This window comes from Nerophis lumbriciformis, linkage group LG33 (assembly GCF_033978685.3).
Source record: "Nerophis lumbriciformis linkage group LG33, RoL_Nlum_v2.1, whole genome shotgun sequence".
Taxonomy (NCBI): Eukaryota; Metazoa; Chordata; class Actinopteri; order Syngnathiformes; family Syngnathidae; genus Nerophis; species Nerophis lumbriciformis.
The window spans coordinates 26693336-26718893 of record NC_084580.2 but is presented as its reverse complement, the minus strand read 5'-3'; the positions used below and the strand labels follow the sequence as shown (position 1 = coordinate 26718893).

The 25558-nt window shown below is 36.9% G+C and overlaps 1 protein-coding gene across 4 annotated transcripts in view; it reads left to right on the top strand.

The window, feature by feature from the left end:
• The window catches only part of astn1 (astrotactin 1), a 178875-nt gene that overhangs the window by 107549 nt on the left and 45768 nt on the right, over positions 1–25558 (top strand). For all 4 annotated transcript variants that reach the window (XM_072912140.1, XM_072912142.1, XM_072912141.1 and 1 more), the window contains exons 16-17: positions 38–142; positions 4966–5154. In XM_072912140.1, coding sequence (XP_072768241.1) covers positions 38–142; positions 4966–5154 — 294 coding nt within the window. The remainder of the gene's footprint in view (positions 1–37; positions 143–4965; positions 5155–25558) is intronic.

Here is a 25558-nt window from a genome sequence, read left to right as displayed (position 1 = left end):
ATTACTGCGTTATGAAGTATATTGTGTGTATTTGCAGGCATGGTGAACTACAGCGAGGTGTCAGGATATCCACTTGTTCAACGTTGGAGTCTTCGCTCGGTGCTCTACCACGTCAAACTCAACCAGTGGGTTTTATCTCAAGGTAAAGACACACTTCCCAGTACTACAACTGTGTATTAGTACCCCTAACTGTGTATTACTACCCACAAACTGTGTATTACTACCCCAAGCTGTGTATTAGTACCCCCAACTGTGTATTACTACCCATAAGTGTGTATTAGTACCCCAAACTGTGTATTACTACCCCCAAACTGTGTATTAGTACCCCAAACTGTGTATTAGTACCCCTAACTGTGTATTACTACCCATAACTGTGTATTACTACCCACAAACTGTGTATTAGTACCCCAAACTGTGTATTACTACCCCCAAAAACATCAAAGTGAGTTGCACAAAGATGGAAGAAAGGGGTGTTTGTGAACATCAAAGTGAGTTAAACAAAGATGGAAGAAAGGTGTGTTTGTGAACATCAAAGTGAGTTGCACAAAGATGGAAGAAAGGTGTGTTTGTGAACATCAAAGTGAGTTGCACAAAGATGGAAGAAAGGTGTGTTTGTGAACATCAAAGTGAGTTGCACAAAGATGGAAGAAAGGTGTGTTTGTGAACATCAAAGTGAGTTGCACAAAGATGGAAGAAAGGGGTGTTTGTGAACATCAAAGTGAGTTGAATAAAGATGGAAGAAAGGTGTGTTTGTGAACATCAAAGTGAGTTGCACAAAGATGGAAGAAAGGTGTGTTTGTGAACATTTGAACAAAGATGGAAGAAAGGTGTGTTTGTGAACATCAAAGTGAGTTGCACAAAGATGGAAGAAAGGTGTGTTTGTGAACATTTGAACAAAGATGGAAGAAAGGTGTGTTTGTGAACATTTGAACAAAGATGGAAGAAAGGTGTGTTTGTGAACATCAAAGTGAGTTAAACAAAGATGGAAGAAAGGTGTGTTTGTGAACATCAAAGTGAGTTAAACAAAGATGGAAGAAAGGTGTGTTTGTGAACATCAAAGTGAGTTAAACAAAGATGGAAGAAAGGTGTGTTTGTGAACATCAAAGTGAGTTGAACAAAGATGGAAGAAAGGTGTGTTTGTGAACATCAAAGTGAGTTGAACAAAGATGGAAGAAAGGTGTGTTTGTGAACATCAAAGTGAGTTGAACAAAGATGGAAGAAAGGTGTGTTTGTGAACATCAAAGTGAGTTGAACAAAGATGGAAGAAAGGTGTGTTTGTGAACATTTGAACAAAGATGGAAGAAAGGTGTGTTTGTGAACATCAAAGTGAGTTGAACAAAGATGGAAGAAAGGTGTGTTTGTGAACATCAAAGTGAGTTAAACAAAGATGGAAGAAAGGTGTGTTTGTGAACATCAAAGTGAGTTAAACAAAGATGGAAGAAAGGTGTGTTTGTGAACATCAAAGTGAGTTAAACAAAGATGGAAGAAAGGTGTGTTTGTGAACATCAAAGTGATTTAAACAAAGATGGAAGAAAGGTGTGTTTGTGAACATCAAAGTGAGTTAAATAAAGATGGAAGAAAGGTGTGTTTGTGAACATCAAAGTGAGTTAAACAAAGATGGAAGAAAGGTGTGTTTGTGAACATTAAAGTGAGTTGAACAAAGATGGAAGAAAGGTGTGTTTGTGAACATCAAAGTGAGTTGAACAAAGATGGAAGAAAGGTGTGTTTGTGAACATCAAAGTGAGTTGAACAAAGATGGAAGAAAGATGTGTTTGTGAACATTTGAACAAAGATGGAAGAAAGGTGTGTTTGTGAACATCAAAGTGAGTTGAACAAAGTGGAAGAAAGGTGTTTGTGAACATCAAAGTGAGTTAAACAAAGATGGAAGAAAGGTGTGTTTGTGAACATCAAAGTGAGTTGAACAAAGATGGAAGAAAGGTGTGTTTGTGAACATCAAAGTGAGTTAAACAAAGATGGAAGAAAGGTGTGTTTGTGAACATCAAAGTGAGTTGAACAAAGATGGAAGAAAGGTGTGTTTGTGAACATCAAAGTGAGTTGAACAAAGATGGAAGAAAGGTGTGTTTGTGAACATCAAAGTGAGTTGAACAAAGATGGAAGAAAGGTGTGTTTGTGAACATTTGAACAAAGATGGAAGAAAGGTGTGTTTGTGAACATTTGAACAAAGATGGAAGAAAGGTGTGTTTGTGAACATCAAAGTGAGTTGAACAAAGATGGAAGAAAGGTGTGTTTGTGAACATCAAAGTGAGTTAAACAAAGATGGAAGAAAGGTGTGTTTGTGAACATCAAAGTGAGTTAAACAAAGATGGAAGAAAGGTGTGTTTGTGAACATCAAAGTGAGTTAAACAAAGATGGAAGAAAGGTGTGTTTGTGAACATCAAAGTGAGTTAAACAAAGATGGAAGAAAGGTGTGTTTGTGAACATCAAAGTGAGTTAAACAAAGATGGAAGAAAGGTGTGTTTGTGAACATCAAAGTGAGTTAAACAAAGATGGAAGAAAGGTGTGTTTGTGAACATCAAAGTGAGTTAAACAAAGATGGAAGAAAGGTGTGTTTGTGAACATCAAAGTGAGTTAAACAAAGATGGAAGAAAGGTGTGTTTGTGAACATCAAAGTGAGTTAAACAAAGATGGAAGAAAGGTGTGTTTGTGAACATCAAAGTGAGTTAAACAAAGATGGAAGAAAGGTGTGTTTGTGAACATCAAAGTGAGTTAAACAAAGATGGAAGAAAGGTGTGTTTGTGAACATCAAAGTGAGTTAAACAAAGATGGAAGAAAGGTGTGTTTGTGAACATCAAAGTGAGTTAAACAAAGATGGAAGAAAGGTGTGTTTGTGAACATCAAAGTGAGTTAAACAAAGATGGAAGAAAGGTGTGTTTGTGAACATCAAAGTGAGTTAAACAAAGATGGAAGAAAGGTGTGTTTGTGAACATCAAAGTGAGTTAAACAAAGATGGAAGAAAGGTGTGTTTGTGAACATCAAAGTGAGTTAAACAAAGATGGAAGAAAGGTGTGTTTGTGAACATCAAAGTGAGTTAAACAAAGATGGAAGAAAGGTGTGTTTGTGAACATCAAAGTGAGTTAAACAAAGATGGAAGAAAGGTGTGTTTGTGAACATCAAAGTGAGTTAAACAAAGATGGAAGAAAGGTGTGTTTGTGAACATCAAAGTGAGTTAAACAAAGATGGAAGAAAGGGGTGTTTGTGAACATCAAAGTGAGTTAAACAAAGATGGAAGAAAGGTGTGTTTGTGAACATCAAAGTGAGTTGAACAAAGATGGAAGAAAGGGGTGTTGGTGAACATCAAAGTGAGTTAAACAAAGATGGAAGAAAGGGGTGTTTGTGAACATCAAAGTGAGTTAAACAAAGATGGAAGAAAGGGGTGTTTGTGAACATCAAAGTGAGTTAAACAAAGATGGAAGAAAGGGGTGTTTGTGAACATCAAAGTGAGTTAAACAAAGATGGAAGAAAGGGGTGTTGGTGAACATCAAAGTGAGTTGTGTTGGTGAACATCAAAGTGAGTTGAACAAAGATGGAAGAAAGGGGTGTTGGTGAACATCAAAGTGAGTTGAACAAAGATGGAAGAAAGGGGTGTTGGTGAACATCAAAGTGAGTTAAACAAAGATGGAAGAAAGGGGTGTTGGTGAACATCAAAGTGAGTTAAACAAAGATGGAAGAAAGGGGTGTTGGTGAACATCAAAGTGAGTTAAACAAAGATGGAAGAAAGGGGTGTTTGTGAACATCAAAGTGAGTTGAACAAAGATGGAAGAAAGGTGTGTTTGTGAACATCAAAGTGAGTTGAACAAAGATGGAAGAAAGGTGTGTTTGTGAACATCAAAGTGAGTTGAACAAAGACGGAAGAAAGGGGTGTTTGTGAACATCAAAGTGATTTGCACAAAGATGGAAGAAAGGGGTGTTTGTGAACATCAAAGTGAGTTGAACAAAGATGGAAGAAAGGTGTTTTTGTGAACATCAAAGTGATTTGCACAAAGATGGAAGAAAGGGGTATTTGTGAACATCAAAGGGAGTTGCACAAAGATGGAAGAAAGGTGTTTTTGTGAACATCAAAGTGAGTTGAACAAAGATGGAAGAAAGGTGTGTTTGTGAACTTCAAAGTGAGTTGAACAAAGATGGAAGAAAGGTGTGTTTGTGAACATCAAAGTGAGTTGAACAAAGTGGAATAAAGGTGTGTTTGTGAACATCAAAGTGAGTTGAACAAAGTGGAATAAAGGTGTGTTTGTGAACATCAAAGTGGAATAAAGGTGTGTTTGTGAACATCAAAGTGAGTTGAACAAAGATGGAAGAAAGGTGTGTTTGTGAACATCAAAGTGAGTTGAACAAAGTGGAAGAAAGGTGTGTTTGTGAACATCAAAGTGGAATAAAGGTGTGTTTGTGAACATCAAAGTGGAATAAATGTGTGTTTGTGAACATGAAAGTGAGTTGAACAAAGGTGTGTTTGTGAACACTAATCAGGCCTGAAGAGAAAGCAGGAAGTGACATCACAAGGTGTTAGCTGAAGCTAACTAACTCTCGTGGTCTCTCCTGCAACACTCTCCTTCTCTCCTCCTCTCCTCCTCTCCTTCTCTCCTTCTCTCCTTCTCACCATCGGCGTGGAGAGCCAGTGTTGCCATGGCAACAGGCGGAGGCGAGCGCTGGCTGATTAACGTGTGACGACCTTGACAGACGGAACGTTCCGTGCCGCTCCGCTCCGTGCAGGATTGACACGTTCCACCTCGCAGAGTCACTAAACTTCACTTTGTCACCAAACTTATATCAAATACATATAGATATATGTAGATATATATATATATATATCATCCACTCCCTGGACAGTGTGTGTGTATACATGTAAATAAGTATATATATATAAGTATATATTGTGTATATATATAAGTATATATTGTGTGTATATATTGTGTGTATATATAAGTATATATTGTACATATCTGCCAGGGTTCAGCGCTGCCATCCACTCCCTGGACGGAGCGACTCAGCGCAGCGACTTTGAGAAGATCCTGCAGGACTTTGGCAACCATTATGTCCAGGAGGCCATGTACGGCTTCCAGGAGTCCTGCACCATCTGGTACCCCAACAAGCAGGTCCAGAGACAACTCTGGATGGAGTACCAGGACATCAGCAAAGGTAGGATCCACCGCCTGCTCTGTCCTACCTGCTCTACCTCATACATCTAATATGCAATCATTGATCTAACATGCAATCATTCATCTAACATGCAATCATTCATCTAACATGCAATAATTGATCTAACATGCAATAATTCATCTAACATGCAATAATTCATCTAACATGCAATAATTGATCTAACATTTAATAATTGATCTAACATGCAATAATTGCTCTAACATGCAATAATTGATCTAACATGCAATCATTCATCTAACATACAATAATTCATCTAACATGCAATAATTCATCTAACATGCAATCATTCATCTAACATACAATAATTCATCTAACATGCAATAATTGATCTAACATGCAATAATTCATCCAACATGCAATAATTGATCTAACATGCAATCATTCATCTAACATGCAATAATTGATCCAACATACAATAATTCATCTAACATGCAATAATTCATCTAACATGCAATAATTCATCTAACTTGCAATAATTGATCTAACATGCAATAATTAAACTAACATGCAATAATTGATCTAACATGCAATCATTCATCTAACATGCAATCATTCATCTAACATACAATAATTGATCTAACATGCAATAATTGATCTAACATGCAATAATTCATCCAACATGCAATAATTGATCTAACATGCAATCATTCATCTAACATGCAATAATTGATCCAACATACAATAATTCATCTAACATGCAATAATTCATCTAACATGCAATAATTCATCTAACTTGCAATAATTGATCTAACATGCAATAATTAAACTAACATGCAATAATTGATCTAACATGCAATAATTGATCTAACATGCAATAATTGATCCAACATGCAATAATTGATCTAACATGCAATAATTCATCTAACATGCAATAATTCATCTAACATGCAATAATTAATCTAACATACAATATTTGATCTAACATACAATAATTGATCTAACATGCAATAATTGATCTAACATGCAATAATTAAACTAACATGCAATAATTGATCTAACATGCAATAATTCATCTAACATGCAATAATTGATCTAACATGCAATAATTAAACTAACATGCAATAATTGATCTAACATGCAATAATTAATCTAACATGCAATAATTCATCTAACATGCAATAATTCATCTAACATACAATATTTGATCTAACATACAATAATTGATCTAACATGCAATCATTCATCTAACATGCAATCATTCATCTAACATACAATAATTGATCTAACATGCAATAATTGATCTAACATGCAATAATTCATCCAACATGCAATAATTGATCTAACATGCAATCATTCATCTAACATGCAATAATTGATCCAACATACAATAATTCATCTAACATGCAATAATTCATCTAACATGCAATAATTCATCTAACTTGCAATAATTGATCTAACATGCAATAATTAAACTAACATGCAATAATTGATCTAACATGCAATAATTGATCTAACATGCAATAATTGATCCAACATGCAATAATTGATCTAACATGCAATAATTCATCTAACATGCAATAATTCATCTAACATGCAATAATTAATCTAACATACAATATTTGATCTAACATACAATAATTGATCTAACATGCAATAATTGATCTAACATGCAATAATTAAACTAACATGCAATAATTGATCTAACATGCAATAATTCATCTAACATGCAATAATTGATCTAACATGCAATAATTAAACTAACATGCAATAATTGATCTAACATGCAATAATTAATCTAACATGCAATAATTCATCTAACATGCAATAATTCATCTAACATACAATATTTGATCTAACATACAATAATTGATCTAACATGCAATAATTGATCTAACATGCAATAATTCAACTAACATGCAATAATTGATCTAACATGCAATAATTGATCTAACATGCAATAATTCATCTAACATGCAATAATTCATCTAACATGCAATAATTGATCTAACATGCAATAATTGATCTAACATGCAATAATTGATCTAACATACAATAATTGATCTAACATGCAATAATTGATCTAACATGCAATAATTGATCTAACATACAATAATTGATCTAACATGCAATAATTAAACTAACATGCAATAATTGATCTAACATGCAATAATTGATCTAACATACAATAATTGATCTAACATGCAATAATTGATCTAACATGCAATAATTCATCTAACATGCAATAATTGATCTAACATGCAATAATTGATCTAACATTTAATAATTGATCTAACATACAATAATTGATCCAGCACATACAATAATTGATCCAACACATACAATAATTGATCCAGCACATACAATAATTGATCCAGCACATACAACAATTGATCCAGCACATGTAATAATTGATCCAACACATACAGTAATTGATCCAGCACATACAATAATTGATCCAACACATACATTAATTGATCCAGCACATGCAATAATTGATCCAGCACATACTGTACATGTTAGTGATGCAGGCAGCATATTGCCTGTCTTGTGTTTGGTCCACAAGTACCACCATGTGACTTCCTGCTGGGAGATGTGCCGCCCTGCATGGTGTTGTTTTTATGATGTCTTTATTTTGTGTCTAAAAGTTTGCATGAGGCTGAACTGGAACATGCTGCACTCAATTCAAAGTTTCCATGCTACGTTACAATAATAATAATAATAATGATATTTAAGACCTGCAGGCAGTATAAATATCACATGTACATGTGCATTAGCATGTTAGCAATAATGTTGCTAACAACCACATGACATCAGCATAACAAATGTAATTATATTTTATTTAGTCTCTTCCAGTGCTGATTAAATGCAGTATTTGTCTACATGTAACACATGAATGTCACTAAGGTCTTCTAACATCTAAATACTAAATAAAGTACACAATAGTGTGTACTCTTAGTGGTTGTGTGATTTGCTAAGACCGCGTGTACAATTGATAATGGGTGCTTGTTTAAAATGCATATATATATATATATATATATATATATATATATATATATATATAAGTATGTGTGGGAAAAAAATCACAAGACTATTTCATCTCTACAGGCCTGTTTCATGAGGGGGGGTACCCTCAATCGTCAGGAGATTTTAATGGGAGCATTCGCATACCATGGTTTATATAGGGCACAGAGTGGGTGGGTACAGGCTGGCCTAGGGGCGTGGTGATTGGCTCATGTGTTACCTAGGAGGTGTTTCCGTCTATGGCGGCATGCTGTTACAATTTCGCTGCGCTTGTTGAGGGATGACAGGTCTGGACGGTAAATAATAAACAGTTTCTCTTTCAAGCATAGGTTGCATCTTTTATTACCACTATTGTAAGGTGTGCTGGATGCAAGAATTTGCCATGTTATTGAATATTCAACATTATTGTCTTTGAGGTCCCAAATGTGTTTGCTGAGTTCTGTTGTATTTCGCAGGTTTTTGTTCCTGAAAGAAGCCTTGTGATTGTTCCATCTGGTTTTGAATTCACCCTCGGTTAATCCTACATATGTGTCGGATGTGTTAATGTCCTTGCGTATTACCTTAGATTGGTAGACAACTGATGTTTGTAAGCACCCCCCGTTGAGAGGGCAATCAGGTTTCTTTCGACAGTTACAGCCTTTGTTGGTTTTGGAGTCGCTCTGTCCGGGGGCCGACGGCTCATTTGCAATTGTTTTGTTGTGGTTTGAGATGATTTGTCGTATATTGTTCATGCAGCTGTAGCTCAATTTGATGTTGTTCTTGTTGAATACTTTTCTTAGGGTGTTGTCTTTGGGAAAGTGTTTGTCGATCAGATTGAGGAATTTGTGTCCAATGTTAGTTGAGACGTTTTTGCTGTATGGGGGGTTGTACCAGATGATGTCGTTTCGTATTCTGTTCTTTTTTGGCTGGTTTTCTGGCGTGGGTTCATAGGTGAGGGTGAAATTGTATCCGCTTACATCAAGGGCTTTTTGGTACGGGGGGGTTGCTTGGTCAAATTCAGCTTTGCTAGATGACAGCATCGATAGCCTTTTATTAATTCCGGTAGGTATTCTTTTCGTGGTGGTGGGTGGGTGGTTGCTGTCATGGTGCATGTATTGGAGTGTTGTGTTGGGTTTCGTGAATGGTTGGTAGCTGTTATTTCTCAGGTTGAAAGTGACGTCAAGGAAGTTGACGGTTTGCTTGTTGGCTTCAATCGTGATCCGTAGGCCGTTCTCTTTGAAAATTTGGCATATGCCCTTCTTGGTATTCTCGCTGCTCCTTGGCGAGGCGCGACACACTGCCAGTCCGTCATCACGGTATATATATATATATATATATATATATATATATATATATATATGTATATATATATATATATATATATATATATATATATACATACTTAGATGTATGTATTGTAGCAAGTATATAGATGTAAGATATGTTTTCCATTAAGGTGATAAGATGTTGATGTTGAGTATCTGGAGGAAGGAAAAGGATTTGAGTGAGAGTCAAATGTTCATATTTCATATTTCATATTTCTTCTTCCCTCCTGGCAAAAGTCTTGCAAGCGTCCAACATGGAGGAAATAATAATGAGCTCGCTGGAGACTTTGATCATCTTCTTGCTGCGCACATGAAACTTACATGCATCTTATTCTTTTATTATGATACTTCTTTATATAAAGGCTTATTTGAAATAGGGACGGATACAGAAACATAGACATCCAATGTATGCATCATAGTGTGTGGAGCCAAAGATCCTTTGTCCCCAACAACAATAACATCATTAAAATAGGAAAATAAAAAGAATGAGGCAAAGAGGAGTCGATAATAATGATAATAGTAATACAAACCCCGTTTCCATATGAGTTGGGAAATTGTGTTAGATGTAAATATAAACGGAATACAATGATTTGCAAATCCTTTTCAAGCCATATTCAGTTGAATATGCTACAAAGACAACATATTTCATGTTCAAACTTTTTTTGTAAGTAATAATTAACCAGAATTAATTGGGAAAGAGCATGTTCACCACTGTGTTACATGGCCTTTCCTTTTAACAACACTCAATAAACGTTTGGGAACTGAGGAGACTAATTGTTGAAGCTTTGAAAGTGGAATTCTTTCCCATTCTTGTTTTATGTACAGCTTAAGTTGTTCAACAGTCCGGGGGTCTCCGTTGTGCTATTTTAGGCTTCATAATGCGCCACACATTTTCAATGGGAGACAGGTCTGGACTGCAGGCGGGCCAGGAAAGTACCCTCGCTCTTTTTTTTACCAAGCCACGCTGTTGTAACACGTGCTGAATGTGGCTTGGCATTGTCTTGCTGAAATAAGCAGGGGCGTCCATGAAAAAGACAGCGCTTGGATGACAGCATATGTTGTTCCAAAAGCTGTATGTACCTTTCAGCATTAATGGCGCCTTCACAGATGTGTAAGTTACCCATGCCTTGGGCACTAATGCACCCCCATACCATCACACATGCTGCCTTTTACACTTTGCGTCGATAACAGTCTGGATGGTTCGCTTCCCCTTTGGTCTGGATGACACGATGTCGAATATTTCCAAAAACTCACAGAACACTTTTCCACTTTGCATGAGTCCATCTTAAATGAGCTCGGGCCCAGAGAAGCCGACGGCGTTTCTGGGTGTTGTTGATAAATGGCTCTGGCTTTGCATAGTAGAGCTTTAACTTGCACTTACAGATGTAGTGACCAACTGTATTTAGTGACAGTGGTTTTCTGAAGTGTTCCTGAGCCCATGTGGTGATATCCTTTAGAGATTGATGTGGGTGTTTGATACAGTGCCGTCTGAGGGATGGAAGGTCACGGTCATTCAATGTTGGTTTCCGGCCATGCCTGTGTAACAAAATAAAATTGGTAAAACTTAAAATATTGTATTTGGTTCAAATTTGGCAATGATGACATGGTATACTCTTCTTGTCGAGAACTTTCCAGGTGCGGTTATAAAGACACTCAATGGTCTTGATTGATGACTGGTGTGCCTGGGACCATGTAGTTAAGCCATAAGATATCTGGGACCATGTAGTTAAGCCATAAGATATCTGGGACCATGTAGTTAAGCCATAAGATATCTGGAACCATGTAGTGACCATGAGACTGTTATTAGTTGATTGCACAGTGAAGTAGATATTCCCTACAATTGAACACCCAAATAAGTTGTTCAACTTGTTTAAGTCAGGGTCCACTTAAATCAATTCATGGGTTGAACAGCCATAAGATATATCTGGGACCATGTAGTTAAGTCATAAGATATATCTGGGACCATGTAGTTAAGCCATAAGATATATCTGGGACCATGTAGTTAAGCCAAAAGATATCTGGGACCATGTAGTTAAGCCATAAGATATCTGGGACCATGTAGTTAAGCCATAAGATATGTGGGACCATGTAGTTAAGCCATAAGATATATCTGAGACCATGTAGTTAAGCCATAAGATATCTGGGACCATGTAGTTAAGCCATAAGATATCTGGGACCATGTAGTTAAGTCATAAGATATGTGGGACCATGAAGTTAAGCCATAAGATATCTGGGACCATGTAGTTAAGCCATAAGATATCTGGGACCATGTAGTTAAGCCATAAGATATCTGGGACCATGTAGTTAAGCCATAAGATATATCTGGGACCATGTAGTTAAGCCATAAGATATCTGGGACCATGTAGTTAAGCCATAAGATATCTGGGACCATGTAGTTAAGTCATAAGATATGTGGGACCATGTAGTTAAGCCATAAGATATCTGGGACCATGTAGTTAAGCCATAAGATATCTGGGACCATGTAGTTAAGCCATAAGATATATCTGGGACCATGTAGTTAAGCCATAAGATATATCTGGGACCATGTAGTTAAGCCATAAGATATATCTGGGACCATGTAGTTAAGCCATAAGATATATCTGGGACCATGTAGTTAAGCCATAAGATATCTGGGACCATGTAGTTAAACCATAAGATATATCTGGGACCATGTAGTTAAGCCATAAGATATCTGGGACCATGTAGTTAAACCATAAGATATATCTGGGACCATGTAGTTAAACCATAAGATATGTGTGCAAGAATCTGGTAGCTGCAAAATTGTCTGGCGTGGGCTGAAAGAGGGCGTTAGGGTTAGGGACTGGGCTTCCACATGCGTGGCATGCCGGCGCTGAAAAGTGCACTGCCACACACGGCTCCACTGGCACCGTTTACGGTTCTGGTTTTCGACCATGTCAACGTGGTCCTGGTTGGGCCTCTCCCATCTTCACGCAGCTGCACATACCTCCTCACGATGGTGGACAGGACCACCCGCTGGCCGGAGGCAGCACCTCTGACGTCAGCCACCTTTACAGAGGTGGTGCGCGCGTTCATTGGTACGTGGGTTGCCCGTTTCGGTACCCCGTCAGACATACCATCTGACCGGGGCTCTCAGTTCACTTCTGAGCTCTGGGCCGCTGTGGCTGAGAGCTTGGGAGTGTAACTCCACCACACCACGGCGTATCACCCACAGGCCAACGGTGTGGTGTGAGCAGTTTCACCGGTCCATGAAGGCAACGCTCAGGGCGTCCCTAAAAGACAGCGCTTGGGTAGACAAACTCCCTTGGGTGATGCTGGGGCTTCTGACCGCACCCAAGGAAGACCTGCAATCTTCCTCGGAAGAATATATACTTCAAATGTTTTATATATATATATATATATATATATATATATATATATATATATATATATATATATATATATATATATATATATATATATATATATATATATACATATATATATATATATATATATATATATATATATTGCCATTAACAGAGGCAGGTGTGTTCATTAACAGAGGCAGGTACACTAGCTTTTTAACTAAGTGAACTGTAGTTATATTTTTACACCATAGTTTTTACACTATCATTTTTACACTATAGTATTTACACTATAGTTTTCCCAATATAGTTTTTACACTATAATGTTTACACCTTAGTTTTACACTATAGTTTTTACACTGTAGTTTTTACACTATAGTTTTCACACTATAGTTTTCGCACTATAGTTTTCACACTATAGTTTTTACACTATAGTTCTTACACTATAGTTTTCACACTATGGTTTTACACTATAGTTTTACACTATAGTTTTCACACTATAGTTTTCGCACTATAGTTTTCACACTATAGTTTTTACACTATAGTTCTTACACTATAGTTTTCACACTATGGTTTTACACTATAGTTTTACACTATAGTTTTTACACTTTAGTTTTTTCACTGTAGTTTTCACACTATAGTTTTTATACTATAGTTTTCACACTAGTTTTCACACTATAGTTTTTAGACTATAGTTTTTACACTATAGTTTTCACACTATGGTTTTACACTATAGTTTTACACTATAGTTTTCACACTATGGTTTTACACTATAGTTTTTTCACTGTAGTTTTCACAATATAGTTTTTATACTATAGTTTTACACTGTAGTTTTGACACTAGTTTTCACACTATAGTTTTTAGACTATAGTTTTTACACTATAGTTTTCACACTATGGTTTTCACACTATGGTTTTACACTATAGTTTTACACTATAGTTTTTACACTATAGATTTTACACTGTAGTTTTTATACTATAGTTTTCACACTAGTTTTCACACTATAGTTTTTAGACTATGGTTTTACACTATAGTTTTACACTATAGTTTTTACACTGTAGTTTCTATACTATAGTTTTCACACTATAGTTTTTAGACTGTGGTTTTACACTATAGTTTTACACTATAGTTTTCACACTATAGTTTTCACACTATAGTTTTTACACTATAGTTCTTACACTATAGTTTTCACACTATGGTTTTACACTATAGTTTTACACTATAGTTTTTACACTATAGTTTTTTTCACTGTAGTTTTCACACTATAGTTTTTATACTATAGTTTTCACACTAGTTTTCACACTATAGTTTTTAGACTATAGTTTTTACACTATAGTTTTCACACTATGGTTTTACACTATAGTTTTACACTATAGTTTTCACACTATAGTTTTCACACTATAGTTTTTACACTATAGTTCTTACACTATAGTTTTCACACTATGGTTTTACACTATAGTTTTACACTATAGTTTTTACACTATAGTTTTACACTATAATTTTACACTATAGTTTTTACACTACAGTTTTTTCACTGTAGTTTTCACACTATAGTTTTTATACTATAGTTTTCACACTAGTTTTCACACTATAGTTTTTAGACTATAGTTTTTACACTATAGTTTTCACACTATGGTTTTACACTATAGTTTTACACTATAGTTTTCACACTATGGTTTTACACTATAGTTTTACACTATAGTTTTTACACTACAGTTTTTTCACTGTAGTTTTCACACTATAGTTTTTATACTATAGTTTTCACACTAGTTTTCACACTATAGTTTTTAGACTATAGTTTTTACACTATAGTTTTCACACTATGGTTTTACACTATAGTTTTACACTATAGTTTTCACACTATGGTTTTACACTATAGTTTTACACTATAGTTTTTTACACTATAGTTTTTACTCTGTAGTTTTCACACTATAGTTTTTATACTATAGTTTTCACACTATAGTTTTTACACTATAGTTTTTACACTGTAGTTTTCACACTATAGTTTGTATACTATAGTTTTCACACTATGGTTTCACACTATATTTTTCCCACTATAGTTTTTACACTATAGTTTCCACACTATAGTTTTCACACTGTAGTTTTTACACTATGATTTTTACACCTTAGTTTTACACTATAGTTTTCACACTATAGTTTTGACACTATAGTTTTACACTATAGTTTTGACACTGTAGTTTTGACACTGTAGTTTGTACACTATAGTGTTCACACTATAGTTTTGACACTTGAGAACGATTGTGTAAAAACGATATTGTGTTTTGGCAGTTTTAGAGCAGTGGAAAAAGTTTATTTTGAAAAGCTTGGCAGAAAAAAGAGAGCCTCTGTTATTGACGTACTGCTCCTTTAAGGATTGTGAATGCACACCCACCCAGAGGGATATTGCTTCTTGTCAGCGCCTGCAGTAAAGTCTCCAAATGAAGCTGTTAATAGTTGGAGAAAATCCAAGCCTAATGGCTTGTTCCTCCCAGGAGTTAGTTGCTGCTCAGGTGATTGCTGTGCTGATACGGCTTTGATCACGTCTAACTCTGCTCTCACACTTGCATCCTTGTTGACACTCATGACATGCTGCTTGTTCACAACCGTATCGTGCTGCAGGGAGATGTAGGCGATATCATCTTTGCATTATATACCACAATGTCATATCTGTATTGTTCTTACAACAATATCATGTTTGTATTGTCAATACGACGATATCATTATTGCATTGTCGATACGACGATATCATATTTGCATTGTCGATACAACAATATCATATTTGGATTGTCCATACGACAATATCATGTCTAGATTGTCCATACAACGATATCATATTTGTATTGTCCATATGATGATATCATATTTGTATTGTCCATACAACGGTATCATATTTTTATTGTCCATACCACAATATCATATTTATCATATTTGTATTGTCCATATGATGATATCATACCTGTATTGTACATATGATAATATCATATTTGTATTGTCCATATGACGATATCATATTTGTATTGTCCATACGATGATATCATATATATTGTATGGTGTACATACAGGCCGTGTACTACATGAGTACATAGTTCATATTTAAATACACAAGAGTTTGGATGTACATTAAAATACTACATATGTAATAAATCATATTGTATTACTGAGGTAAACCAAGATGATGTACATGAAAATACTACATATGTAATAAATCATAGTTTTATCATTTAGCTTATTTTATTTTCTCCTTTCTTCTTTTGGCTCCTCCCCCTCCTGTACTCATTTGCATACAGGACGCTCTTCATCCTCTTCACACCTGATAAATTCTCACCTGCCTGCTGGCTTCATTTGCATATCCCAGGTGTGCTCTTCCTCCTGGAGGCTCCTCTCTTAATGCAGCACACCTCCGCATGCACGCAGCACACCTCCACATGTATGCAGCACACCTCCACATTCATGCAGCACACCTCCACATGCATGCAGCACACCTCCACACGTATGCAGCACACCTCCACATTCATGCAGCACACCTCCACATGCATGCAGCACACCTCCACACGTATGCAGCACACCTCCACAATCATGCAGCACACCTCCACATGTATGCAGCACACCTCCACAATCATGCAGCACACCTCCACATGTAGGCAGCACACCTCCACATTCATGCAGCACACCTCCACATGTATGCAGCACACCTCCACATTCATGCAGCACACCTCCACATTCATGCAGCACACCTCCACATTCATGCAGCACACCTCCACATGCATGCAGCACACCTCCACACGTATGCAGCACACCTCCACATTCATGCAGCACACCTCCACAATCATGCAGCACACCTCCACATGTATGCAGCACACCTCCACAATCATGCAGCACACCTCCACATGTATGCAGCACACCTCCACAATCATGCAGCACACCTCCACATGTATGCAGCGCACCTCCACATTCATGCAGCACACCTCCACATTCATGCAGCACACCTCCACATTCATGCAGCACACCTCCACATGCATGCAGCACACCTCCACACGTATGCAGCACACCTCCACATTCATGCAGCACACCTCCACATTCATGCAGCACACCTCCACAATCATGCAGCACACCTCCACATGTATGCAGCACACCTCCACATTCATGCAGCACACCTCCACATTCATGCAGCACACCTCCACATTCATGCAGCACACCTCCACATGTATGCAGCACACCTCCACATTCATGCAGCACACCTCCACAATCATGCAGCACACCTCCACATGTATGCAGCACACCTCCACATTCATGCAGCACACCTCCACATTCATGCAGCACACCTCCACATTCATGCAGCACACCTCCACATGTATGCAGCACACCTCCACATTCATGCAGCACACCTCCACATTCATGCAGCACACCTCCACATTCATGCAGCACACCTCCACATGCATGCAACACACCTCCACATGTATGCAGCACACCTCCACAATCATGCAGCACACCTCCACATGTATGCAGCACACCTCCACATTCATGCAGCACACCTCCACAATCATGCAGCACACCTCCACATGTATGCAGCACACCTCCACATTCATGCAGCACACCTCCACATTCATGCAGCACACCTCCACATGCATGCAGCACACCTCCACACGTATGCAGCACACCTCCACATTCATGCAGCACACCTCCACAATCATGCAGCACACCTCCACATGTATGCAGCACACCTCCACAATCATGCAGCACACCTCCACATGTATGCAGCACACCTCCACATTCATGCAGCACACCTCCACATTCATGCAGCACACCTCCACATTCATGCAGCACACCTCCACATGTATGCAGCACACCTCCACATTCATGCAGCACACCTCCACATTCATGCAGCACACCTCCACATTCATGCAGCACACCTCCACATGCATGCAGCACACCTCCACATGCATGCAGCACACCTCCGCAAGGGGAAGCACACCTACACAAGGTGCAGCACACCTGCATGCTTGACAGAGTTAAAAGTGGAGTGAAAAGATTAGTTAAGAGAGAAGTTGAAGAGGAGTTAAAAGAGGAGTCAAGAAAGGACTTAAAGAGGAGTTAAAATGATTTAAGAGAGGAGTTAAAGGAGAAGTCAAAAGATGAGTTAAGAGGATTTAAAAGAGGAGTCAAAGTATGAGTTAAAAGAGGGATTAAGAGAGGACTTCAAGAGGAGGTCAAGAGGATTTAGAAGAGGAGTTAAAAATAAATTAAAATGGGAGTTTTAGATGACTTAAAAAGGATTTAAGAGATAAGTTAAAGTGGAGTTAAAAGTTGAGTCAAAAGAGGAGTTAAGAGAGGACTTAAAAAGGAGTTAAGGGAGGACTTAAATAAGAGTTAAGAGATGAGTTAAATATGAGTTAAAAGAGGACTTGAAGAGGAGATAAGAGAGTAATTATAGAAGAGTTAAAAGAGGACTGGAGGAGTTAAAAAATGATTAAAGAGAGGACTTAAAGAGGATTTAAGAGATGAGTAAAGAGAGGAGTTTAAAGAGAAGTTAAGAGAGGACTTAAAGAGGATTTAAGAGAGGAGGTAATGTGGAGTTAAAAGAAGAGTCAAACGAGGAGTTAAAGAGTGGAGTACAAAGAGGAGTTAAGAGATGACTTAAAGAGCAGTTAAGAGGGGACTTAGAGAGGAGTTAAATAAGAGTTAAGAGAGGACTTAAAAACTAATATAAGAGGACCTAAAGAGTTAAGAAAGGACTTAAATAGGAGTCAAAGATGAGTTAAGGTATTAAAAGAGGAGTTAAAGAGGAGTTAGGAGACGACTTAAAGAGAAGTTAAAGAGACGAGTTAAGAAAGGACTTAGAGGAGTCAAAAGAGGAGTTAAGAGAGGAGTTAAATTAGTTAAGTGTGTTTTTAAATGGTAACACACATTTGTAATGTTTACATTTTTAGTCTTGTTAGATGGTAATATACATTTTTGGTGTGTTTTTGGATGGTAATATACATTTTTAAGTGTGTTTTTAGATATTAACATACATTTTTTGTGAGTTTGTAGATAGTAATATACATTCTTAGTGTTTTTAGATGGTAACATACATTTTTAGTGTTGTTAGATAGTAATATACATTTTTAGTGTGTTTTTAGATGGTAACATACATTTTTCGTGTTTTTATATGGTAACCTACATTTTAAGTGTGTTTTAAGATGGTAGCATACATTTTTAGTATGTTTTTAGATGGTAACTTACATTTTTAGTGTTTCTAAATAATAACATACATTTTCAGTGTGTTTTTAGATGGTAACATACATTTTGAGTGTGTTTAGTAACATACATTTTTTTGGGGTGTTTTAGGATAGTAACATACGTTTTTAGTGTTTTTAGATAGTAACATAAATTGTTTGTGTTTTTAGATGGTAGCATACATTTTAAGTTTCTTTAGTTAGTAACATACATTTGAAGTGTTTTAGATAGTAACAAACATTTTTAGTGTTTTTAGATGGTAACATACATTTTTTGTGTGTGTTTTAGAGGGTGACATACATTATTAGTGTGTTTTTAGATGTGTAACATACATTTTTTTGTGTTTTTTTTTAAATGGTAACATACATTTTTAGTGTGTTTTTAGATGTAACATACATTTTAAGTGTATTTTTGTAAATGGTAACACACATTTTTAGTATGTTTTAGATGGTAACATACATTTTAAGTGGTAATATAGGTTATGAGTGTTTTTTGGAAGATAAAATACATATGGGGCGTGCTTTTGGACGGTAACATACATTTTTTTGTGTATTTTAGGTGGTAACATACAGTTTTAGTGTGTTTTAGATGGTAACCTACATTTTTTGTGTTTTTAGATGTTACATACAGTTTTAGTGTGTTTTAGATGGTAACATACATTTTTGGTGTTTTTGGAAGATAACATACATTTTTAGTGTGTTTTTGGAAGATAACAAATTGTGCGTTTTTAGATGGAACATACAGATCTAAAGTGTTTTTAGATGGTAACATACAGATTTAAAGTGTTTTAGAGGGTAACATACAGATTTTAAGTGTTATTAGATGGAACATACAGATCTAAAGTGTTTTTAGATGGTCACATACAGATTTAAGGTGTTTTTAGAGGGTAACATACAGATTTTAAGTGTTATTAGATGGTAACATACAGACTTAAAGTGTTTTTACATGGTAACATACAGATTTAAAGTGTTTTTAGATGGTAACATACAGATTTAAAGTGTTTTTAGAGGGTAACATACTGATTTTAAGTGTTATTAGATGGTAACATACAGACTTAAAGTGTTTTTAGATGGTAACATTCAGATTTAAAGTGTTTTTAGAGGGTAACATACAGATTTTAAGTGTTATTAGATGGTAACATACAGACTGAAAGTGTTTTTACATGGTAACATACAGATTTAAAGTGTTTTAGATGGTAACATACAGATTGAAAGTGTTTTTAGATGGTAACATACAGACTTAAAGTGTTTTTAGATGGTAACATACAGATTGAGAGTGTTTTTAGATGGTAACATACAGATTGAAAGTGTTTTTAGATGGTAACATACAGATTGAAAGTGTTTTTAGATGGTAACATACAGATTGAAAGTGTTTTTAGATGGTAACATACAGATTGAAAGTGCTTTTAGATGGTAACATACAGATTGAAAGTGTTTTTAGATGGTAACATACAGATTGAAAGCGTTTTTAGATGGTAACATACAGATTGAAAGTGTTTTTAGATGGTAACATACAGATTGAAAGTGTTTTTAGATGGTAACATACAGATTGAAAGTGTTTTTAGATGGTAACATCCATGTTTTGGCAGCTCGTGTACGTTTTGTTGATGTGAATGGAAGCCAACGTATGTGACGTGTTTGACTTCCATCTTCAGGGTGTTGTTGGTGTGAGGAAGACAAGCGGAGATGAAAGTGGGTGTTTTGTTGACATTTAGCATTCTCCTTTGGTTTGGCCCCTTGCTGCTGCGTATGATTCCTTGCCGCCTGATTAAAGTTGAGAAGTGAGTGAATAAAAAGAATGATCAGAGTCGTGCTGGGTGAAAAAGTCCTGCATGAAATATTCATGTTGCTGATGTGAAGAGGAAGAGGAAGAGGAAGAGGAAGAGGAAGAGCAACTCCTTCATGACTTCACTCCTTTCTGGACTGACAACTTTAGATGACATCATACAATAGTTCACTTCATCACCAGCATCGCTAACTTTCTCCCCTTCAACCACTTGGACTATGGTCTTAGTTATGGTTATAGTCATAGTCATGGTCATGGTTATGGTCTGTAAGTAAAGTACCAACCATAGTCACACACACGGGAATCATTTTTGGTGATTTAACCCCCAATTCCAAGCCTTGATGCTGAGTGCCAAGCAGGTTATGGTCATGGTTCTAGTTATGATCATAGTCATGGTAATAGTTCTAGTTCTAGTTCTAGTTGTGCTTCTGCAGTGTAATATTGTGAAGTACAAAGTGATTAAAAGTCAGCCTGAGGGTGATTTGTTTCCTTTTTAATTGCCTCTCAGGGGAAATGTTTGGATGTTTAGAAGAAGCCCTCAGGTTACTTTTAAACACTTTTCTACTCTCATCACTTTCACTCATCATATTTACACACTAAACTCTCCAGTGGCCACTTATTCCAACATCCTTCCTTCCACAAACATCTTCTGCAAATACTCCACATTCTTACCTTTTTCCATTCACACTCTCTCATTCCCATGTCTATTATATATATATATATATATATATATATATATATATATATATATATATATATATATATATATATATATATAATAGAACGGCCTACGGATCACGATTGAAGCCAACAAGCAAACCGTCAACTTCCTTGACGTCACTTTCAACCTGAGAAATAACAGCTACCAACCATTCACGAAACCCAACACAACACTCCAATACGTGCACCATGACAGCAACCACCCACCCACCACCACGAAAAGAATACCTACCGGAATCAATAAAAGGCTATCGATGCTGTCATCTAGCAAAGCTGAATTTGACCAAGCAACCCCCCCGTACCAAAAAGCCCTTGATGAAAGCGGATACAATTTCACCCTCACCTATGAACCCACGCCAGGAAACCAGCCAAAAAAGAACAGAAAACGAAACGACATCATCTGGTACAACCCCCCATACAGCAAAAACGTCTCAACGAACATTGGACACAAATTCCTCAATCTGATTGACAAACACTTTCCCAAAGACAACACCCTAAGAAAAGTATTCAACAAGAACAACATTAAATTGAGCTACAGCTGCATGAACAATATACGACAAATCATCTCAAACCACAACAAAACAATTGCAAATGAGCCGTCGACCCCCAGTCAGAGCGACTCCAAAACCAACAAAGCATGTAACTGTCGAAAGAAACCTGATTGCCCTCTCAACGGGGGGTGCTTACAAACATCAGTTGTCTACCAATCTAAGGTAATACGCAAGGACATTAACACATCCGACACATATGTAGGATTAACCGAGGGAGAATTCAAAACCAGATGGAACAATCACAAGGCTTCTTTCAGGAACAAAAACCTGCGAAATACCACAGAACTCAGCAAACACATTTGGAACCTCAAAGACAATAATGTTGAATATTCAATAACATGGCAAATTCTTGCATCCAGCACACCTTACAATAGTGGTAATAAAAGATGCAACCTATGCTTGAAAGAGAAACTTTATTATTTACCGTCCAGACCTGTCATCCCTCAACAAGCGCAGCGAAATTGTAACAACATGCCGCCATAGACGGAAACACCTCCTAGGTAACACATGAGCCAATCACCACGCCCCTACGCCAGCCTGTACCCACCCACTCTGTGCCCTATATAAACCATGGTATGCGAATGCTCCCATTAGAATCTCCTGATGATTGAGGGTACCCCCCTTCATGAAACAGGCCTGTAGAGATGAAATAGTCTTGTGATTTTTTTCCCACACATACATATATATATATATATATATATATAAATATATATATATATATATATATATATATATATATATATATATATATATATATATATATATATATATATATATATATATATATATACACATATATATACAACTGATGTTTTTAAACAGTTTCCGTTGAGTGGTCAGTTAATTCTTTGTCTGCAATCTGTGGAGTTAGAGTCGTTAGCGATTGCTTGTCTGTGAGTGCTCAGAATATTTTTGTTGTGTGAGTCAATGCTTTGTTTTGATATTCATCATGCAGCTGTAGCTAAGTTTCAAGGTGTTCCTCTTCGATATCTTCCTGAGTACATGTTTTTTGGGGAAGTGCTTGTCAAGGAGTGCGAGTAACTTGTGTCCGATGTTGGTGTTGACTGTCATGACTTGGACTATGATGCAGTTTACTGCGTGGGTTGCTTTCCCTAGGCGCAAACAAACAGGACCGCACACAAGGCTTGCAGGTAAATACATGATTTAATTTATCACTCAAAAAAAAGGGTACAAACAAAAAGCGCTCACAGAGGAGGAACAGAACTTGGCGGAGGTAACAAAACTAACACATGGCCTGAACTATGGTAGGAATAATGTCATCAGAGTATCGAGAGTAATGTCAATGTCGCCAGGACGACTACCTCAAAGTGACAGGCTTAAATGGTCTCTTCGTGATTAAAAACAGGTGCGTGAGTCCAACACATGACAAGTGAAACTAATAAGTTGACATGGTGACCAAAACAAGGAACTAAAAGAGTCCAAAAACAACAGAACAGAACCAAACAAAACATGACATTGACGTTTTTGCTGAATGGGGGGGGGGTTGTACCAAAGTATGTTGTCCCGTTTCCTGGTTTTTCTTGTTTTAGTTGCTGGTGGGTCGTATTGGAGGTCCAATTGGACCAGCTGCATGATGAATATCAAAACAAATCATTGACTCACACATCTGTCATGTCTGTGTAATCATGTTTTTGTCTTAGTCGTGTTTTGTTTAGTTATTGGACTCTTTAGTTTCTGGCTTTTCACTCCCTTGTCTTGTTTCCATGATTACCCATTAGTTTCACCTGTTCCACGTTTGGACTCATTGTGCACTCTTGTTTTGTCACCATAGCAACCCATTAGTTTTCACCTGTCACGTCACGCACCTGTTTCACGTTTTGAGTCACGCACCTGTTTTCGTTAATCATGTCTGTAGTATTTAAGTTCATTGTTTTCAGTTTGTCTTTCTGGTGACATCCCCGCATTTATGCTTCTGCACATTTCTGACTCTTTTTTTCATGTCCATCGTTCACGCTGCTCCTTTTTGTCCATGCCAAGTAAGTTTTGTTTATTATTGCCACAGTTAGTGTTTTTTTGTTGTTCATAGTTTTTGCCTTTGTGCAAGTGTTTGGTGTCATAGTTTGTTCTCCGCCATTGTGCGCGCCTTTTGTTTACTTCCTTGTTTTGTATTTATAGTGTTTAAATAAAAATGTACATTCATTCCCGTCTCGCCCGAGCCAACTTTCCGTTGCCTTCGAGAAAAACTAAACCCCAGGACCAAGTCATGACAACAACAAAAAGATTCTGAGCACTCACAGACAAGCAATCGCTACTGTGTAGCAATGGCCACACCCCCATGTAATGTACCCTATATATATATATGTAGCAACCACAGACACTTCAATAAAATCCCCCGACGAGCAGGGAAAGCTGCGAAACAGGCTTGTAGGGATGAAATAGCCTCTGTGTTTTTGCCTGATCTAACGTAAATTCCGCTCTACCCCTGGTATTGAGTACTGTATAACGGATAAACCACAGAAACCTTTGCATTCATACTCTGTGTGTACTGCTTATACTACTCCGGGCCAAGACTAAGCTTTTAATTATCGGTCTTGAGGCACAAAAAGAGAAACCTGCACCAAAAATCAAGACACTTTCTTTTAATCCGTCTCGTGGGAGGCTGAATAATGAGCAACTTAAGAGAAGAATGTCAAACAGTTGTTTGTGTTCTCTTGGTCCTTTACCTTATTTTTAGAGGAAATCCTTAGCCACCATCTGTTGTTCTGTGGTTAGGTCATGGGAGATTGTTGCCATGGAGACGTGTCACGTGTTGACAAGCGATGTAAAAGCTCACAATAATTAGTTAGTGATGGACTTATGTGGTGGCACCTGTACCTTTAAGATGTCCCAGAAGCAACACCTTACTTAATTAACATGTCATTCACAGTTAATGTACTTAATTGTTTCTTGTCAAATAGGTCGCATTGTAGCCAGTGACAGTAGTTATTATTATTATGATCATATCATTATTTGCAATGAAGGCAGATTTTCAGTACTTTGTTTTGAAATGATCATCTAAACTGCTACATACAGTAGGTGTTTTGCTCCGTTGTTGTCCAAGTCCTCCTTGATTACTCCGCATAGCAACAAAACAGAAAAAAAGTTAAACACAAGGTCACAATATCCAGGAACGGAAGTAAACATTTTCACAATAACATGCAAATGTACAGAAAAAAACAGCACTAACTAATGTCGGTAGATGGATGCATACGTTAACAATACTTCACTACCCTGGCCACACCTTAATAAAACGCAATTAAGTCAAAAAAAGTAAATTAAAAGATGTAAGGCTTTACTTCCAACGTTGAAAAAAGCTCCAGGCACCAATCCGTCTGCAATGGCCAGATTTAGGGCTGTTTTTTGGGGTAAAGAGAGGGGTAAAGAGCATGGAGGTCACTCAACACTATGTTAGTGTCGTATTTGAACACAAATGTACTATACATAATATAATATATCCATCCATTTTATACCGCTTGTCCCTTTTGGGGTGGCGGGGGGGGGGGGGGGGGTGTATGTAATA